The 22268-nt window shown below is 36.3% G+C and overlaps 1 protein-coding gene across 1 annotated transcript in view; it reads right to left on the bottom strand.

Moving 5' to 3' along the window:
- Positions 1–22268, bottom strand: part of FNIP1 (folliculin interacting protein 1) — a 177299-nt gene that overhangs the window by 54353 nt on the left and 100678 nt on the right. The window contains exons 4-10 of the mRNA XM_006872948.1: positions 16027–16127; positions 15416–15490; positions 12594–12685; positions 4955–5038; positions 3622–3693; positions 2893–3028; positions 2209–2410 (exon numbers count right to left, since the gene is read on the bottom strand). Coding sequence (XP_006873010.1) covers positions 2209–2410; positions 2893–3028; positions 3622–3693; positions 4955–5038; positions 12594–12685; positions 15416–15490; positions 16027–16127 — 762 coding nt within the window. The remainder of the gene's footprint in view (positions 1–2208; positions 2411–2892; positions 3029–3621; positions 3694–4954; positions 5039–12593; positions 12686–15415; positions 15491–16026; positions 16128–22268) is intronic.

Genomic DNA, 22268 nt, shown 5'->3' with positions numbered 1-22268 from the left:
ATTACAGAATGTCAAAATCATTAAAGCATTAAATATACAATACTTGAAAAGAAATCTTCAAAAAGTCCTATAGCGTCTAAATAGTTCAAGCTTTATGCAAAAGTATAGGGTATAGGGCATCATACCAAAGACAAAGGGTACAGGGTATCATTTCTCCACATAACTAAAAATGTCCATTTAGCCACAGCTAAAATATCGTATACAATGACTTTGACAAAAACAGACTACCAAACGGAGCAGCAGCCAACTGAAGAAAATGTCACCAGTGTCTAATTTCTTAAAGAGCTATTTTACTATAAATAAAAACGGTCTTTACTCATTTGTTCAGTTAAAAACTACTGCTAATGATCTTTCTATTTATTATTTGAAAGATTCAGTGTGAATAGCCACTGTGTTTTCTCCAGAGATAGATGATCCTTATAAGTTATGAAATGTATCCTCTGCTTTCTAGACAATTCTAATTGGTCTTCCCACTTATTTTTTCATGAACTGTTAGTCACTCACAACTCTTCTTCATACCCCTTCCTTTCCACATTCTGACATAGGGTGCAAGTTACAGCCACTGATTTATTAGTTCAACTCTTCTAAAATATGATCTGAAAAAATACAGAAAGATGTAGCTACAATTGTGAAAAAGTGGAAATGACCTAACAGGAAACTGGTTACTTTAAAACTGTAGGTAGACACTAAAATACATTGCTAAAGAACCATTTATAATATCGTGGAAAATGCATTCGTCACAATGATGAGCTTTTAAAACATGAGTGTATAATCTAAAAATTATGGATGTAGCACAATCCCAAACAAGTAAAATACAAAATGCACAAAAAAAGCCTGGGCAAAAATATCAGTTTTTCTTGCTATTCTGCTGTACCCACCTTTCAAAGTTTTAACTTAAAAAAAAATTCTACACATCCTTTAAGATGCAGTCTAAATAAAATTTCTTCCCAAAATAATTTCCAAGAAATTGTACTTGTCCTTTTATGTTTCATCTTGCATTTCATAACATTCTTGCTTTACATATTTGTTTTACATACATTTCTATCAACATTTGGTACAACTGATCACTCTCCTCTTGAAATATTTCTTCATTTGGTTACTCCCACAAAAAAACTACTCTCTCCTGTTTTTCTTTTTTAAATGGCGAGTACTGGATCTCCTTGACAGGTTCCTTCTCATCTCCTTAGCTCAGGCATAAAGCCTCCTTTCCTCTTTGCTCTATCTCATCTACTTTCATCACTTAAAATACTATCAGTTCTTTCAGTTGCTAGAACCATACTTATTACATTGTTGTTGTTATTAAGTGTTGTCCAATTAGTTCCAACTCATAGAGACCCTGTATACCATTTCCAAGGAGCAGTTGGTGGGTGTGAACCACCAACTTTGTAGTTAGTAGTACAGGGCTTATACTATAGCACCATACTAGGCCTCTGCCTGTCACACACAGTCCCTAAAATACATATTACTGAACAAATGAATGACTTTAAATCTTTTATTAAATAGCTTTTGTTGTTGCTGTTAAGTGCTATAGAGTTGGTTCCGACTCAGTGATCCTATATAATTTCCAAGGAGCAGCTGGTGAGTTTGAACTGCTGACTTTGTGGTTCAAACTGACCTTAGGGGACAGTGTTTTATCTACAGCGCCACACCGCAATGCCTTATTAAACAGTAAGCGCCTTAAAAAAGAATGAAGTCTGTTTGTATTTCCCAAAGTAGTCTGTAGGGTACCCGCACAATACCTGATAATTTTTCTGCCAAGTGAATAAACATATGTCTTATTGTTGAAGGAGCTCTGGTAGCGTAGTGGCTACGAATCGGGCTGTGAACCTTAAGGTCAGTGGTTCAAAACTACCAGCTGCTCCGTGGGAGAAAGATGAGGCTTTCTACTCCCGTAAAGATTTACACCCTCGGAAACCCTGTACAGGGTCGCTATGGGTCAGAACCGACTCGACGGCACACAACAACAACAACAACAATTGTTGTTGGTAACCGCTGTGGAATCTGGCTTCAACTCACAGTGAACCTATATAGGGTTTCTAAGAGAAGTGGTTGGTGAGCTTGAACCGCCAACCTTGTGGCTCAAATGGACCTTGCAGTCCAGCACATTAACCAGGAGCACCACACCAGGACTCCATATTGCTTATTAGGAGAATAAAATTGTAAAGAAAATAAAAGATGTAAACAAATCAATAACATAACTTTGCTTACCTGTTCTATTGCACTCTTTAATTTGTTCATGTGGCTTTCAAAGAGAGGAAAATGTGAAAAAAATAATTCATTAAATTTGCTATTTTCATCTTCATCTCTGGATAATGAAAAGATTACCCCAATTGCAATCTTCTTTTTTCTCACAATTCCTGGGCTAGGGCCACAGCTTTCATCTGACAGATTAAAGCTTTCTTCTATTGACCTTAAGAAAAAGAAATGGTTAAGATTATTAGACAATCTTCTTCACAACAAAATGTAGACAAGTTAAAGCTCCTCTGCTATTTTATCATATAAACCTAAAAATTCATACTAATTGTATATCTTTTCAGGAAATCTAATGGTTATTCCTTCATGATTACATCATTAAAGTTATTTTACTAGAGAGTAATATTAGGAACACTCTGTCTAATCATAAGTTACCCAAACAGTAGATAAGTCCAAATCATAATTAGTCTAAAAAATGCTAAATTTTAAGGTTTGCACGCGAGACTGATACAGTCTCTTGACTGTTCTTAAGGTCTATTTGTCTCTCCTTTTGATTGCAGGAGCAAAGTCAAAGATGAAGGGCAAACAGGAAAATATTTCAGTTCCAGATGTAAAATATAAAATACATGTCCAGCCTCTGAAAACACATACAAAATCATATTCAAGGGAGTCTGCAATCTATTTTAACTTCCAACTTACCATCTAGGAAACACACCATTCTCCAAACTTGTTGTTTGGCTACGCCGCCAACGTCGCTGGTAGCTACTGGCACAACTTCGGGTGAGGGAAGAGTTTGGTGAGGGAAATGGAGTGATAAGCAAGCTACTGAGAGATGCTGTTAAATCAAAAGAAGAGAAGTATGTAAATCAATAGTGACTAAGCATAAACTAAAACTCTGTTTTTAACAAATAAGAGTGGGGTGACTCAACTCTTTCATTTTGCAAGCCTCTTTTAAATTCCCTTTTTAAAAAACATTGTTGGAGCAAGGTCCCATAGGAAAAACATCAGATAGTAACAGAGACTCTGAGATAATGTCCTTTTGACCTTCCTCCCACCACAGAAGAAAATGTTAGCTGATAACAAGGCATTATCCTGTTAGTCGCCAGCCTAACTCAGTTGGCTTGTAAGTAAATACCTACTTCTTATACTGGTCAGGCCTAAGTCAGCCTGTATTCTTCCAGGCAACATTCCACCAAACATAGGGAAAAGTAAAAACAATTCTCAATGTGCAGTAATAAGCATGATCACTTAAAAGAGTTCTCTCTTGCTGTTCTTTGCGCAATTCTCTCGCAAGGTTAATATCAAATATTAGCAAACTGTGCACATAATATTCGGTGATACATGCAAGGTTGAAAAACAATCAATGATCTCATAATAAACAGTGATCTCATAAAAAACTGGGTCATTATTACAAGAACCTGACATTACCAGAGCGTGCTATGCCACTGTCTCTGTCCTCATTCAGCTCTCTTCCAGGCATGTCCATTGGATTGCTGTGAACTGTCAATCAAGACAAAACTGTCAGTTACAAAATATATTGCTATTCAGGTTGATGTTGCTCTTTTTAAATAGCAAATTAAATCATGCTCATTTCATTGCATTCCTTTTTTTTTTTTTTTTTCAATAGCATGACACCAACCCAACACCAAGAGCTATTACTCAGTTGAACAAGCTTTGAGGTCTAACTGAAGATTTCACATATGACAAAAATATCTATGACATGGTATCTAAACAAGCAAGGAGTGACAAAAATGCATATTTAGAAGCATATTCAATGACATAAAAAGATATTCACAACATTTACTATTAAATTTTAATAAGCAAGTTGGTTGGTGGGACTAACTTGTGGATATATGAATGTTACCTTTACTTTTCTGTATGTTCAAAATTCTTCATAATACAAAGTTTAAGAAAACAATTTGAGTGGTATAATCTCAGTTTTAAAAAAATACAGTTACCTCTCACTGACAAGACAGCTAATACAAATTTTTGCCTATTTTCCTAACTTTCTAAAATGACTACTTTTATATTGTATTTATAGAGGAAATAAATACTAATTGAAACAAAAAGCAAGAGCTAAACTGATACTAATATGAAAGCAACAACAGTAAATTTGTTCAGTCTTTCTACTGATAGTTTCCACCAGAAGGTTACAATGCTAAGTAACCTACTAAAATGTGTGAAAACAGAGAATAATTAAGAGCTCTGAATACAGAAGCATGGACACATATATTACTATTATCAATTTAATAACATAAACAAATATAGTTATATAGTACTTTTATAGAGCATTATAATGCTTGTTCATCTAAATCTTAGCTCTAAGAATCTTTTTTTATGGAACACTACAGATCAGAAATCTTACAATATTAAGATTGGGTATTTCTGTAATTGGTAAACTATGATACAAAAGCTACTAGCCATGGAAACAACAGTATCGTATAAAAAATTTCAAGTGGTATCTATCATAAGAAATAATCTTCATACTAAAATTTGGTTTAAAATTCTTAAGTTCAAATGATCACAGCACAGTAAGATAAGAAATTAAAAAACAAAATTTCAGAAAAATAGCATGTCTACTAATAACCTAGTTTCCGGAAACTTTTAGAAAATATTCAATAGATAGGAATTAAGGTCTTAAATTTCCTTTAAAAATTTGTCAGCAATCACATTTATTTCCTCTCTTGTTTCCACAGCTTTAACTACGTATTCTAGCCACTGAGGCACACCAGCTAGTCTACCCACACAGCACATGGCAAACCTGCAAAGAAAGAGGCGCTCCTGATCAGGCGGAGCGGACCCTGCTCAGAGAATGCCCGCCTGGGGCTGCAGAACTGTGAAAGACCTACATGGCAAAAACGTAAAATACACATGAAAAGAGGGCTGTTAGAGAAGCCAAAATGCGTTAGGAATAAAAGGTAAGCACAAGAGCAGTCCAAGTAAATATGGATGGAAACTTTTAAACTATGTATGAATAATTCAAATTGGCTCTCCATTTTTGGAAACAGATTTAGGTGTGTTTTAGGTGTGGTTTATGTCTAACAATTTCAAGCTCATTTACTAATAAATCTATAAATAATTATAGAAAAGTTTTCACTGTACCCAGTAAAATTTATTTCATATGTTCACTCTTTTTAATCTACAAAGGTATTTTTAAAGACTGAAAAAGCAAGGTATCTTTTTAAAAAGTAAGTTTTAAGAGACTGCAATATTCTCCTGCAATTGCAATAAGGAGAAAACCACCTAAGCACTTGGCTAAGAAAACAGAATGCAACATACAAGAAGCAAATACAGACAAGGGCCTTGACAAATGAGCATAAAAATTGGCTTTCTAAGCTAGTGATGATAAATTAGAAGGTAACATAAGAAACCAAGTCTCTTAGAACTAGGATCAGTGACTACAGAAACAGGAATGCCAATGTACCCCTTTTCAGGGCTGGGGTCCAGCTGTGCAAGAGAAGTGGCTGCCATACACTTCACCCTAAAAAGATAAAACACTTGTCTGAAGATTCAAAATGGAGAACATTAGTGCCTGGAAGCAAGCAGTTAGTTGGCTTACACTCTTTAAGCTTCATCAACCTACCCCACAGATAGTGAGTTGCTTCTGACATATAACGACCCTATAGGACAGTAGAACTGTTCCATATAAATTTTTACAGAAGCAGACAGCTTCGTCTTTCTCCAGTAGAGCTGCTGGTAGATTCAAGCCTTTCTGTTAGCAGTGTAACACTTAATCCACTGTGCCTCTGCAGCTACTTATGCTCAACCAGGGCAGTCTAAATAAACATCTAAGAGAAGACAGAAAAGGAGCTTGCTCTTTAAAAAGACAACTCTAGTGTTCAAATTGCTAACATACACCATTTTTCTGTAACAAGGATTTCTATAATTTTAGTACATGTGCAGAAATCCTTCTCAGTTGTTTTTCTTCAATTCTCATGAACTTTCTCTCCCTATAAACTTCAAAACTTACCCACGGTTTTAACTCCTTCCCCACCCAACTTTTCCTTGCTCACAGCATACAACTTTGTCTTCTATAACATGCTTATGTATGCCTATGCATACACACAAATAAAAGTAATTTACTAGGAAACCCTCCTTTTCCTATCAGCGTACATCGAGGTTACTTAAATTTCCATGCATTCTTGCCTCCTTCCTGCCTAAGAAATAACAAGTTGCTGCTTTCCTATTAGGTGCACATCTAGTAGGTTCCAACTCAGCGACCATATGCACAATGGAAGGAAATAGGGTCTTGAGCCATCTTCACAATTGTCATCAATTGCTACTGTCACTGTCAATCCATCTCCTTGGGGTCTTCCTCTTTTTCATTGACCCTCCACTTTACCAAGAATGAAGTTCTTCTCTAGGAACTGGCTCCTCTTGATAACACGTTCCAAGATTAAGAGATGAAGTATTGACATCCTGGTTTCTAAAGAGTATTCTCGCTGTACATTTTTGAACACAGATTTGTTTGTTCTTCTGGCAGTCCATGGTACTTTCAATATTCTTCACAAACAACGTAATTCAAATGCATCAATTTTTCTCCAATCTTCTTTATTCATTGTCCAACTTTCACATGCATCTGAGGCAAATGAAAATACCATGGGTTGGGTCAGGAGCACCTTAGTCCTCAAAGTGACATCTTTGCTCTTTAACACTTTAAAGAAGTCTTTTGCAGTTGATTTGCTTAATGCAGTACATCATCTGATTTCCTGATTGCTGTTTCCAAGAGTGTTGATGGGATCCAAGTAAGATGAAGTCTTTGATAACTTCAATCTTTTCTCTGTTTATCATGCTATTTATTGACACAGTCGTGAGGATTTTTATTTTCTGTACATTGAGGTGTAATCTATAATGAAGGTTGTAGTCTTTGTTCTTTATGAATAAGTATATTAAGTCTTCTTCACTTCCTGTAAGCAATGTTGTGTCATGTGCATATCATAGTTTGTTAATGAGTCTTCCTCCATTCCTGATACCATGTTCTTCTTCATATAATACAGCTTCTTGGATTATTTATTCAGTATACTGATTGAGTAAGTATGGTGAAAATACCAAGTAACACATTCAAAGTCTTACTATGTGCTACAGACTTACTCAGTAAAAGTATTCTTAAAGGTCACTCTCTTACTTCTAAAAGTTAATTAGGGTGTATTTACTTGGACCACAACACTTCCTTCTTCTTTAATAATCTCACTCTAACTTTAAGGAAAGGCGCTCTGATAGAGTAGTGGTTATGAGTTGGGCTGCCAATCTCAAGGTCAGCAGTTCAAAACTACCAGTGATCCTATGGGAGAAAGATGAAGCATTCTGCTCATCTTTACAGCCTCAGAAACCCTGTGCAGGGTCACAATGAATCGGGACCAACTCCAGGGTACTTAACAACAACAACCTTTAAGGAGAAGTCCTGGTGTGGCACTATGGGCTAATGTGCTGGACTGTAAAGTCGTTTGAACCACAAGGTCAGCAGTTCAAGCTCACCAGCTGCTCCTTGGGTCACTATATAGGGTCACTATGAGTCAGAATCGACTCGACGGCACTTAATAACAACAACCCTTGAGGAAGAGTACTTTTAAGGATGCCTGGCATGGCTCTGTAGGATAAATACTAGATCACAAGGTCAGTTTGAATTGCAAGGTCGGCAGTTCAAACTCACCAACTGCTCCTTGGAAACCCTATATAGGGGTGCTATGGGTGGGAACCAACTCAATGGGACTTAACAACAAAACAACAACCTTTAACATCATCTTCTTTATACACCTCCTTTTCCATCAACATTTAAATACATTTAAATCTGTTCATGTAAAGATTTATAATCTTGAAAACCCTATACACGGTCACCATGAGTCAGAACCGACTTAATGGCGCACCACCCACCACCACGTATTTATATAGGAATCCTGGTGGTGTAGTGGGTAATTTGTCGGGTTTCGAGCTACAAGGTCAGAAAACCAAATCCAACAGCCATTGTGTGGCAGAAATATTATGAGGTTTTCTGTCCTCATAAAGATGTATAGCCTCTGAAACCCTATAAAGGGATGCTATGAGTCAGAACCAACTTGATGGCACACAGCAACAACAAATAACATGCAGTGGTACAGTGGTAGCAGCAATGGCAAGGATAGTCAGGCTGGCACAGGATTGGGCAGTGCTTTGTTCTGTTGTGCACAGGGTCACTATGAGTTGGTACTGACTCAATGGCACATAACAATAACAACAACAACATTTATATATTTACAGGTGGTCACTGCTAAGTGCCAACAGGTTGGTTCCGATTTGTGGTTGTGTGCCATGGAGTCAGTTTTGACTCACAGCAACCCTGAATATGGTTTCCAAGGCTGTAAATCTTTATGGGAGCAGAACGCCTGCCTCATCTTTCTCCATAGTGACCCTTACAGGATTTTGGAGCAGCGACTGTGACTGACCTTGAGGTTATCATTCTAATTCTTATCCTACAGCGCCACACCAGGACTTCTATATAATTATATATGTGTGTTTGTGTGTGTGTATATATATAGATGACTCCTGGTGTGACACTGTAGGATCAGCACTGGACTACGAACCACAAGGCTGGCAGTTGAAATGCACCAGACCAGCTGCTCTTAGGAAACCTTGCAAGAATTAGAGAAAGAAATACATAAATCTACAATTATACTGGGAGATTTTAATACACCACTTTAGAAAAGGGACATAACAACCAGAAAGAAACTTGACAAAGCTACAGAGGAACTAAACAGCACAATCAACCAACTTGACCTCATAGATGTGTACAGAGCATTCTACCCAACAACAGCACAATATACAATCTTCTCCTGGGCACATGGAACATTCTCAAAAAATTGACCATGTGTTAGGTCACAAAGCAAGCTTCCATAAATTTACAAACATCAAAATACTACAAAGCATCTTTTCAGACCACAATGCTATAAAACTAGAAATCAACAATAAGAAGACCAAGGAAATAAAGTCGAGAACATGGAAACTGAATAACAACACCCTGCTGAAAAGCGACTGGGTAAAAGAAGAAATTAAACGTGAATTCACAAAGTTCCTAGAAACAAAAGAGAACGAAAACACAACATACCAAAATCTTTGGGACATGGTGAAAGTGGCGCTGAGAGGACAATGTACTGCGATAAATGTGTATATCCAAAAAGAAGAAAGAACCAAAACTAACATATTAACACAGCATCTCCAACAATTAGAAACAGACTAACAGATGAAACCTATAGTCACCAAAAGAAAAGCAATAATAAAGATACGAACAGAAATAAATGAGATGGAAAACAGAAAAACTACAGAAAGAATCAACAGGACAAGAAGCTAGTTCTTTAAAGGGATTAATAAAATTGACAAACCACTGGGAAACCTAACAAAAGAAAAGAAGGAGAAGACACAAATGAAACACATTAGTAACAACATGGGTGATGTCACAACGGAACCAAACAAAATCAAAAGGATAATAACAGAAAACTATGAAGAGTTGTACTCCAACAAATCTGAAAACTTAGGAGAGATGGACACATTTTTAGAAAAACACAACCTACCTAAACTTACACACAGTGAAACAGAAAACCTGAACAGACCCATAATAAAAGAAGAAATTGATCAGGTCATCAAAAATCTCCCAACCAAAAGAAGTCCAGACCCAGACGGCTTCACTGGTGAGTTCTACCAAACATTCAGGAAGAGCTGTCACCAATTCTACTCAAATTATTCCAGAATATAGAAGAGGACGGAAAACTTCTTAATACATTTTATTAAGTAAGCATAACCCTCATACCAAAACTAGGGAAGGACATCATTAAGAAAGAAAATTATAGACCAATATCCCTCATAAACATTGATGTAAAAATTCTCAACAAAACCTTATGCGACAGAATCCAGCAGCACATCAAAAAAAAATAATACATCATGACCAAGTGGGTTTCATACAAGGGATGCAAGCATGGTTCAACATTAGATAAACAATCAATGTAATCCACCATATAAATAAGAAAAAGGAAAAGAACCACATAAATCATATTGATTGATGCAGAAAAGGCATTTGACAAAATCCAACACCCAATCTTGATAAAACTACTCAACAAAGTAGGAATTAAAGGGAAATTCCTCAAAATAATTAAGAGCATATATACAAAACCAACAGCCTACATACTCGGAATGGAGAGAAACTGAAAGCCTTCCCTCTGCGAATGGGAACCAGAAAGGATGCCCTTTGTCACCACTCCTATTCAATATTGTTTCGGAAGTCTTAGCCAGAGCTATACAGCAAGATAGGGAAATTAAAGGCATCCAAATTGGCAAAGTAGCAGTCAAGAAACCAAATGACATATTGCATTAGGCAAATTTGCTGCACAAGACCTTTTGAAAGTGTTTAAGAGCAAAGATGTCAGCTTGAGGACTAAGGTATGCCTGATGCAAGCCATAGTATTTTCAATAACCTCATATGAATGTGAAACCTGGACAGTGAATAATGAAGACCGTATAAGAATTGATGCTTTTGAGTTGTGGTGTTGGAGGAGAACATTGAAAGTGCCATGGGCTGCCAAAAGAATCAATAGATCCGTTTTGGAAGAAGTGCAGCCAGGGTGCTCCTTGGAGGCCAAGATGGCAAAACTTCATCTCTCATACTTCAGACATATTGTGAGAAGGGAGCAGTCACTGGAGAAGGATATTTTGGTAAGGTGGAGGGTCAGAGAAAAAGAGGAAGACCACCAATGAGATGGATTGGCCAAGTGGCAGCATCGATGGGTTCAAGTGTGGCAATAATAGTGAGGTTGGCCCAGGATCAGGAAACTTTTTCATTCTGCTGTATATAAAGTTGCTATGAGTCGGTAGCGACTCAATGGTACCTAACAACAACAAAATTGGCAAAGAGGAACGAAAACTCTATTTGCAGACAATATGATCCTATACATAGAAAACCCCAAAGACTCAGTAAAAAAGCTACTAGACATCATTGGAATTGTCGGCAAAGTAGCAGGGTATAAGATCAACATGCAACAATCAGTTGGATTCCTCTATAGTAACAATAAGGAGCTCTGGTTGTGTAGTGGTTATGAATTGGGTTGCAAACCACAAGGTCAGCAGTTCCAAACTACCAGCTGTTCCAAACTACCAGCTGTTTCGTGGGAGAAAGATGAGGCTTTCTGCTCCCGTAAAGTTTTATAGCCTCGGAAATCCTGTACAGGGTCGCTAAGAGTTGGAACCGACTCCACGGCACACAACAACAACAACAATAGTAACAATGTCAGCGCTGAAAAGGACATTAGGAAAGCAATACCATTTACAATAGCTGACAAAGGATAAAATATTTAGGAATAAACGTAACCAGAGAAACACAGGACCTATACAAAGAAAACTACAAAACACTACTACAAAAACCCAAAAGAGTCTTACAAAAGTGGAGTAATATACCATGTTCCTGGATAGGAAGATTAAACATCGTGAAAATGTCAATACTGCCCATTTGCACTATACAGCAATTACTTACCCCTTAGTAGGCACTTAATAGAGATTACTTATTTAAATGAACAAAAATTAATAGAATGTTATACTATCAGAATTGAAAGAAAAAGCTGTGCTTTCTACTAATTCATATACCTAATACATATTTATTACAATCAACTACAAATAAAAACTTTTGCTAAACAGAGAATTTGAGCATTATTCATACTACTCTGAACTGCTGTCCACTCTCTCAGACACTACAGTTCTTCAGTGGGAAGCAAGTGAGTCGAGATTTTGAGAATAAAATAAATCATTAGATGTTTTAGAAACAGTTTTACTTTACAATGTTAAACAACAAAAGCAATTAGGTTAATCAAATTACTAAATAAGTTGCTATTCTGATACTTAAGGACTGTAAAATTTGAATTAATTGCTCATCTGAATTAGAATAATTTTAAAATGATATTATGATTAGACAAGAGAAGGAGGAGGAGGTGTAACAACCATCTTCCTCAGTTAAAATATTCAGCATAGCTAGCAAGGGCCTCCCACATCAATGGTAATTCTTTAAAGATACATCAAAGTTAAATAAAAAAACAATGAAGACAAATTAAATAAATCCTTAGCTGTTCTCTTTTTTTAAGATACAAAACAGAAGTTGCTCTTTTTAGGTGCTGTTGAGTTGGGTCCGACTCAGTGATCCTATGCACAACAGAGCAAAACAAAGCCTGGTCCTGCACCAACAAAATAAATATTACACTCAAATATATTCTAAAAGTCTTCCAACTAATATAAATGCTATGCATACTTGCAATTTAAATGCCTTTTCTACTTCTAGTATTTGAATGTCTTAAGTCTTATGTAACAGATCAGCCTTAGTAAAAAATTAACTTCAAACCCTTATTATACTGTTAATTATTTTACAACTTATAAAAATGAAAGGAACCATTTACCTATATTTCCAAGTAGTCCATTAATGACTGTGCTATTATCAGCCTTTAATGTATTATTGTCCTGATTAATGAATTCAAGACTGTCTTGCAGCCTATGGAGGGGAAAGAAAAAAAATCCAAATTCATCTTAAGCTCAAAATGGCAGTATTTTATACATCCACCAAAATTTAAAGTACAAAACTGATTTTTCTATATTATAATTATAAATTAACTAAAGAAATCGTCTGAATCAGAGCTTTGCATGCAACAACCCAAGGGCTAAATCCAGACTGTTGTCTATCTTTGTAAACTACATTTTTTGTTGCTTTTTAAATTGTGGTAAATATATAGATAACAAAACATTTGCCATTTTAACAATTTTCACATGTACAGTTCATTGACATTAAGCAGGTTCTTCCCGTTGTTCAACCACAACCATTAACCATTCCTGAATTTTCCTATTACTTTAAACAGAAGTTTGTTGTTGTTGTTAAGTATTGTGGAGTTGGTTCCGACTCACAGTGACCCTGCACAGGATCAAATCTTTGTGGGAACAGAATACTTCATCTTTCTCCTGCGGAACCGCTGGTAGTTTCGAAATGCCTTGAGGTTGGCAGCGCAACTCATAACCACTATGCTACCAGAGCTCCTTGATAATAGAAACTTACTGTCCCCTAAATGTGTTTTCCTTGCCCCTTCCCTCTCTCACAACCATGGTAACCATCAATAAACTTTAATCACTATGCACCTGCTTATTCTAGGTATGTTGTTGCTCTTAAGTGCCATAGAATCAGTTCTTACTCATAGTGACCAGTGACCCTGTATAGGGTTCCGTAGAAGCGGCTAGTGGGTTTGAACTGCCTAGCTAGCAGTTTGGTCAAGCTTATCCTAAAGCTTTGGTCAAGCTTATCCTACAGTGCCACACTACTAGGAAGGTCATAATATCTGCTATTTTATGACTAACAATTCACTTATCATAACGTTTTAAAGGTTCAGTTATGTTGTAGCATGTGTTAAGAATTCATTTCTCGTCAGAGTTGAGAAATATTCCATTGTGTGTACATACGTTTTGTTTATCCATTCTTCATTGATGGGTACTTATTTCACCTGTTGGCTACTGTGAATAATACCACAATGAACACAAGTGTACAAGTATTGTTTGCATTCTGCTTTAAAATTTTTTGGGTATATATCTAGGAATGGAAGTGCTTGGTCATTTGACAATTCTGTGGCTAACTTTCTGAGGAACTGCCATTATTATTTTCTACAGTGTCTACACCATCTATAATCCCACCAGCAGCAATGGATATGGGTCTCACTTTCTCCACATTCTCACCAACACCTGCTGTTTTCATCTTTTAATGGATAGCCTACCTAGTGAGTGTAAAATGGTATCTCATTATATTCTTCACTTGCATTTCTTCCTAAATGTGCTTTTCATGTGCTTGGTGGCCATTCTGAATGTCTTCCAAATGGTGAAGAAATAGACATTTGATGAAATGTCTATTCAAGTCCCTTGCCCGTGGTTTTTAATTGAACTGCATGTATTTTGTTGTTGTTACAGGAGTTTTTCATATATTCTGGATGTGGAACTCTTATCCTATATGAAACTTCTAATAATTCTCTCCCAATTTGTAGAATGTCTCTTCACTTTCTTGATGAAATCCTTTAATGAACAAAAGATTTTCAATTTGTTGAGTTTTTTTATTTGGAACACAGCCACATTCATTTGCATATGTATTGTCTGTGTATGATTTCCTAGTTCAGTGGCCACACTGAGGAACTGCAACATATTACCTGGCTGACAAGGCCCAAACTATTCACTATCTGGTCCCTTACCAAATAGAAAAAAAGTTTGCTGACCTTTATTTAAATTACAAATAAGGTTTACCCTCACAATTTATTTGAACCTGAAAAATTTTCTAAACTTCTTGCAGAAAAAAAATTACCTTTAGTCTAGACATTAGAAATAGTTTCTTCTTAATAAATCATTCAGAACAGCAAAAATAAAATTACTTTTTGCTTTTAATGTAAAGTATTCTGTGTAGACATTTTAGGATTAGAATATTGGAATTTACAAAACAAAACAACCTGAGGTGACTGTAACTAAAATTAGTTATTCCAACTTAGGATATATAACTTCAACTTTAGTATGAAACTTTCCTTTCCCCTGTTTTCCTAAAAGAAGAATTAAAACAAGAACTAGAAATTTTATTAATAAAACTTTTCACAAAATAAATCATAAAGTATACAATTAACAGAGCCTTCAAAGAATTTCTGTAATCTAGAGTAGCAATTTTAGAGCCTCCTGCTAATCTGCCTTGGGTTACTCCCAGAGACCGGCTCTCCAAGGAGTCCTGCACTGACTGAGCATCTGCAGAATTCATCTCTGCAGCCCATTCCCACTTGACCTAACACCAATCTTTCATTTACTAAGCGACAAAGTAATGGACAATATGCTCCTAACATATGGCTGACCTATGTCACTCCTGCCTGCAGGGTTAATCCTGTAGGGGAACTAAAAATGAAGAATACAATATATAGGTACTAACTCAGCAGAACACTACAAAAGTGGAAATCAGCCTGTCAACCTCAGATGTAAGTAAATGCATTCAAAATTTTACTTCTAGATTTGGCTTTTAGTAAATAAGAGAAACAGAGACCACACCTCCTGTTCTTCAATTAAACTCATAAGAAGATGCAGCCTGGCATACAAGAACTTTCATACTTAAGGGAAGAGAAGACTATCTGAACTTATTCTGAAATACTAAGAGCAGTTTGTTAATATCTGCAATTTGCACATCTTAAATAATCCATTTCCCCCTGCGTCCATAAACACTTACGTATTGAGACTTCCACAAATACTGCTGCCAGTTCGCGCAGTAAAGACTTTGCTGAGCATAAGCTGTGGAGGGGAACTATGACGAGAGAAAGGGACAAACAGAGATCAAAATGAAAATATGATGACCTTTTTTGATTTATTATAAAGAAATATTTGTAACTCAGAGAAACTTTACCCTTTAGATACAACAGTCATGAAATGACATTAAGCTCAAGATGTTGTTGTTAAGTGCTGTTGAGTTGGTTGGTTCCGACTCACAGCAACACTATATAGAGTTTCCGAGGAGCAGCTAGTGGGTCTGAACCACCAACCTAGTGGTTAGCAGTCTAGTGCTTATCCTACAGGATTCCATTAAGCCCATGTCTGTTGCTGTTTTGAAGTGGCATCAAGTTGGTTCTGACTCATAGCGACCCTGTATAGGGTTTCCAAGAAGCAGCTGTTGGGTTTGAACTTCAGTCCTTGTGGTTAGCAGTTTAGTGCTTATCCCATAGAACATCATAAACTGAACAACTGATACTCAGCCTGAGTGAAAATCATACTAAATTCTCTCACCATCAACAAAATTTAAAATACTAAAATTATAATATTTTCAAAAATGAGAAAATCCCTCACCGGATTTGATGAATTTTTAGGGTGGATCCTTTGTAGCTCATTGCTACAGAGCCAAACATCATCTCTCCAAGCATATTGGCATCAGACGAGCATCGAGAACCCTAAGCAATAACCATAACATTAAAAAAAAGCCATAAAATAAAAACCGTGTGTATGTATATATATATATATTGTTGTTGTTGTTGTTGTTAAGTGCCATCGAGTCGGGTCCGACCCATAGCGACCCTGTACAGGGTTTCCGAGGGTGTAAATCTTTACGGGAGTAGAAAGCCTCATCTTTCTCCCGCGGAGCGGCTGGTAGTTTCGAACTGCTGACCTTAAGGTTCGCAGCCCGATTCGTAACCACTACGCTACCAGAGCTCCTTATATATATATATATAAAATACCATATCAGATATTACTACTTATCAAAAAGTCCTGTGCTATAGTTATTTTACATAACACTTGAAAAAAAATGATTCTCCCAACCCATACTGTTAAGCATAGCTCATTCCTTTTAAGAGATTCATAGTATGAAAATATCAAGTTAGTTAGCCATTTTCAGGTTTTTGCTACTACAAGTATTTCTCCAATGAGCATTCTTAACCACATCTTTTGTAAATATGTGCCTCTAGAATAAAAAACAAAAAGCAGAACTTACTGATTATGCAGACAAACAATTTTTATAACTGTGTGGGGCTGTGGGTTAATGCACTGGACTGCAAGGTCCGTTTGAACCACACGGTCTGCAATTCAAGCTCACCAGCCTCTCCTCGGAAACCATACACAGGGTCACTATGAGTTGAAACTGACTCAATGGCACTTAACAATTGTTCAAAAGCAACATTCACAAATGGGGTAAATAATCTGTATCCATGTTGCATTTAAAAAAAAAGGCTTATTTGACTTATTAAAGACTTATTATTTCAATGTCATATTTTCAAATAATTACCAATCAAGAAGTTATTTCCATTATTCTTTAATTGGTCTCATGGAAGTCAGAAAACTAGCTAAAAACGGAATTCATCCATTTAGTTACTATTTAGATGCTCTGGCAAACATTACTGATTGGCTACCAAATAGTTACTCTCTACTATTTCCTTATTTTTTGAAGTTTGATTTTGTTCAGGACAAAAATGTACTTAGCTGAAAAAAATAACATTTCACAATCTCCCCTGAAGCTAGTGGCTTCTATATCTAATAGGACTGAATGACGGGACTGCAGTTTTCAGGATTACCCGACTGATATGTATTTGATACAGCCCTGGTCAATGAAATAAACATAGAAGTCAGTAAAGATGTTGACTCCATTCACAACAAGTGCACACTCACCCTGGCTAAGCAAAAAGTTAAGGAAGGGCTTCGTCGTCTCCGCAGGCATGTTTTTACTGTTAAGTGCCATCAAGTTGCTTCCGACTCATAAAGACCCTGTAAAGGTTTTCTGAGGAGCAGCTGGTGAGTTTGAACCGTTGACCTTGCATTGCAAACCGACTTTGCAGTCCAGCTCATTAACCCACAGCACCACACCAAGACTCCAGACTTACCTTCAGACTTACCATCTAATGAAAATGATCCCTAATTTGTTTAAACTACTGTTTCACAGTTTCCAATATAATTTGGAACTGATGTAATTATATAATAAAAAAACAATAAGATGACCTAAATAACTATCAAGGATAGTAAATGAGGACTAATTATAAACTTCACTAAACTATTCCATCAGTAATAATTACAAGATTCCTCTAATGATGACACTACAATGATAAGGATTCCCATTTTCAAACTGGAGACCAAGGAATACATCTGTACATGACTTTTCTCTTTATTTGTGATCCTTTTACTACTTTTGTCTGCGGTCTTGAATCATCCAGTACTTTGGATAGAAAAAAAAAAAAATCTATATAATTTTTCATCTTCTTAAAAAACAAATTTTGAAATAGCAGTACATATTATTATACACAAATAATTTATTATATACATATCATTTACATATTAGTTTTTTTCCCTTCTCGCACTGTTGTATTCTTAATTTTGTTTTAATAAAGGCACAAAGTTAATTTTTTAAAGTAAACTATTACTAATACACTTAGGGTACTTACTAAGAGGAAACAATCTATTCTGTAGGTTTAGTTAGGATATGATGTAATAGAAAAATCTATGACAGATTTTTATTTCAAGAGCAAAAATTACACAACTGAGAACATTTTAAAAATGGATTTGAATAATTTTTTGAATAATCAAGCAGTACTTAATAAACTCACTTGGCAACTTTAAAAAATTACTTTTGATAATGACAGAGAGGAGAGTCTTCTCTAATGAACTCAGTTTTGTTATATCTTGTTATCATTTTACTTTGACTGAAAATATTATTTCTTATATTAAGCAAGCTATATAAATTTAAAGGAGCCCTGGTAATGTAGTAGGTTACATACTGGGCTGCTGGTCAAATCCACTGGCTGCAGGAGAAAGATAAAGTTTTTTGATCCCATACAGATTTATGGCCTTGGAAACCCTATACAGAATCATTGTGCGTCGGAACTGACTAGAGGGCACATAGCAGCAACATAGAAATTTAAGCATCAAAAAACTTATGGATTTTACTTTTGTAAAATGTGTCTGGAGAGATCAGTCACTGGAAAATGTTTGGTCAGAGAGAAAGAGGAACACCCCAGCGACATGAATTGGAAAAGTGCAGCATCAATGGGCTCAAGTGTAGCAACAATTGTGGGGTTGGCCCAGAACCAGGTATTGTTTTTGCCTGTTGTGCATAGGGTTGCTATACCTTGGTTAACAACTCAATGGCACCTAACAACAACAACTTTTGTAAATAGTAAAGTAAGCCCCAGAAAACAAAACGCACTAAAAATTGTTGTTGTTGTTATATGCCGTGGAGTCGGTTCTGACTCATAGCGACCTATACAGGGTTTCTGAGGCTGTAAATCTTTACGGGAGCAGAATGCCTCATCTTTCTCCTGTGGAATAGCTGGTAGTTTCGAACTGCTGACCTTGCAGTTTGCAGCCTGATTCTTAACCACTACGCTACCAGCGCTCCTTAAAATAAAGGTTTATATTTTATGCGACTATTTGGTCTTACAGGTGTTGTTCATCTGCTGTAATTAATACATGTCAAGTGGTGGTGGTGGTGGTGGTGCTGTGCCGTCTTTCTTCCACGGAACAGCTGATAGTTTTGAACTGCTGTGTCAAGTACGTATCATGAATGCCACTGGCATGTTACGTATTTTAATGTGACCCAATCTACAATGAAGACTACTATAATTAAAACACTGCTCTTTTAGTATCTTAAATCCCTGGGTGGCACAAATGATTTCTAATTGGCTTCTAACCAAAAGACTGGTGGTTCAAACCTATTCAGTAGTCACACAAAGGAAAAACCTGGATATCTGCTTCTGTAATGATTACTACCAAGAAAGCCATGAAGAGCAGTTTTTTTTACTCTGTAACATGTAAGGTCACCATGAGTTGGACTCAACTTGATGGCAATGGGTTTAGCTTTTATTTATTTTGTATGTGTGGGAAGAATAGAGGGTAAGGATGGTGAACAGTGGTGCTATTTATTATCTTTGCTGCTTTTGAAAAAAAAAGTCTATTCTTTCCAAGTACCCATTGCTACAGGTAACTATATAAATCAAAGATAATGTTCTTACTGCTTAAAAATCACATTATCAAGTATAGTGAATTACACTATAATAAGTGAATATCTACTAATTTTAACTTTTTAAAAAATAGGCAGGTTGTCAGGACTTATTAAACCAACTATAAAGTATACAGATACATGACCTAAGAGTTTAGTTTAAAGAAGAAAAGCTCTAGGGATTCTGATGCAAAATGGGAATACAATCACTTAACATAGGAGCCCCAGTAGTGTAGTAGATTATGAACTGGGCTGTTAACTGAAAGGTCATCAGTTCGAATCTACCAGCTTATCCTCAGGAGAAGAGGCACTCTGCTTCTGCAAAGGTTTAAAGCCTGGGAAACACTACACAGGGTCACTATGATTTGGAACTGAATTGACGGCACACAACCACCACGACTACCAATTACTGAATCCTTAGGGATTAGTCTGCTAATACTAATAATTTTTAACTGCATGATATAAAGAAGAAAGGCAACTGTGCACAATTTATCAAACTAGAAAACTTCTCACGCTATGTAAATTAGAGTAAGTCACACTATGCTGTTATATTGTAGTCGTTGTTAAGTGCCGTAGAGTCAAGTCCGACCCATAGTGACCCTGTAAAGGGTTTCCAAGGGGCAGCTGGTGAGCTTGAACAACCCACCTTGCAGTTCAAACGGCTTTGCAGTCTGGTACATTAACCGACAGCGCCACACTATGGCATAGCACTATTAAAACTCAGTTGCCAAGGAGCTGATTCCAATGTAAAGTGACCCTACGAGACAGAGGAAAACGACCCCATAGAGTTTCCAAGGCTGTAAAATCTTTACAGAAGCAGACTGCCTCATCTTTTCCAGAGAGTGGTTAGTGGGTTCAAACAGATGACCTTTTCAGTTAGCAGTGAAGCACTAAAACACCAGGGCTCCTAATAGCACTATTAGAAACTTGAAAATATGCTTAAAATGGAGTGGTGGTGGTGAGCCGTGGAGTCAGTTCCAATTCACATCAGCCCTGCATAGAGTTTCTGAGGCTGTAAATCTTCACAGATGCAGAAAGCCTTATCTTTCTCCTGGGGAATGGCTCGTAGTGGAATAGGGGATATGATGTAAAACCTCCAGAATTCTGTTTTATAAAAATTTCTGCATCCTTTCACATATTTTATTGATAAGGTAAAAGGATTCATTTCCATCAAAACACACTTACTTCATTACAAATGATTTTAAAGTCCAGGATTCTATTTTGGTACTGCTAAATATAAATTACCTGTGATTCATACAAGCTTGAATGACAGTAAATAGATTCACATCAGATGACATTTGCTTAGCTTGAAACCACATCCTAATCTTCTGCAAAATGTAACAAGTTTATAGAGAAGTTCCTATGCAATTACTGATTTGTTTCATTCAGTATTTTAAAAGATGAGTCAAATCAATTTTGGAAAATCAAAATGCATGATTTCTAATTGCATATACTTCCAATCATATTAATTCAACATTATAGCTGTTGCTGTTGTTAAGAGCTTTCGAGTCGGTTCTGACTTACAGGGACCCTGACCCCGTAAAGGATTTCCAAGGAGTGGCTGTGAGTTTGGACTGTCAACCTTGCAGTTCAAACCAACCTTGAGGTCGAGTTCTATAGTATGCCATACCAAGACCCGGTATTATAGCTATACTGTATATTTTATATTTATTTCAAAGTTCAATAATTTAAAGGTATACTAAGATAGAAAAGCTGTTGCATTAGACACTAATGACTCAAGAGCAGGAAGAGCTGTGGGATGACATCAAGAATATAATACATGAAGTAAGTAAAAGGTCATTAACAAGATAGGAAAGAAAGAAAAGACCAAAATGGATGTCAAAAGAGACTCTGAAACTTCCTTTCCAGAAGATATTAAAGCAAATGGAAAAAATGAGGAAGTAAAAGAATTGAAAAGAAAATTTCAAAAGGCACTCAAGAAGACAAAGTCAAGTATTATAATGAAATGTACAAAGACCTGGAGCTAGAAAAGCTCAGCATTTCTCAAGCTGAAAGAACTAAAGAAAAAAATTCAAGCCTTGATTTATAAAACAGAGGATTACTGAATAAATTTTAAATGATGAAGAAAGCATCAAAAGAAGATGGAAGGTAGACATAGTCACTAAACCAAAAAGCTATGGTTGATGCTCAGCCATTTCAAGAGGGAGCATATGATAAAGAATTGATGACACTGAAGGAGGATGTCCAAGCTGCACTGAAGGTGTTGGAGAAAAAACAAGGGTCAGGAACAGACAGACTACAAATTGAGATTTTCAACCAACTGATGCAGCATTGGAGGTGGCTCACTCATCTATGTGAAGAAATTTGGAAGACCGCTACCTGGCCAACTGACTGGAAGAGATCCATATTTGTGCCCATTTGAAAGACAGGTAACCCAATGTAATGTGGAAATCATCAAATAGTATCATTAATATCACATGCAACTAAAATTTCACTAAATTAAAAAATGGCTGTAACAGTACATAGTTAGGAACTGCCAGAAACTAAAGCCAAACTCAGAAGAGGACATGGAACTAGTGATATTGCTGACGTCAGATGGAATCTTGGCTGAAAGCAGAGAACACAAAAAAGATATTCACTTTTTTTTTTT

The sequence above is a fragment of the Chrysochloris asiatica genome, unplaced genomic scaffold (genome assembly GCF_000296735.1).
Source record: "Chrysochloris asiatica unplaced genomic scaffold, ChrAsi1.0 scaffold00215, whole genome shotgun sequence".
Lineage (NCBI taxonomy): Eukaryota > Metazoa > Chordata > Mammalia > Afrosoricida > Chrysochloridae > Chrysochloris > Chrysochloris asiatica.
Note: the sequence above shows the minus strand (reverse complement) of the source record. Positions and strands in the feature narration are given on the sequence as shown.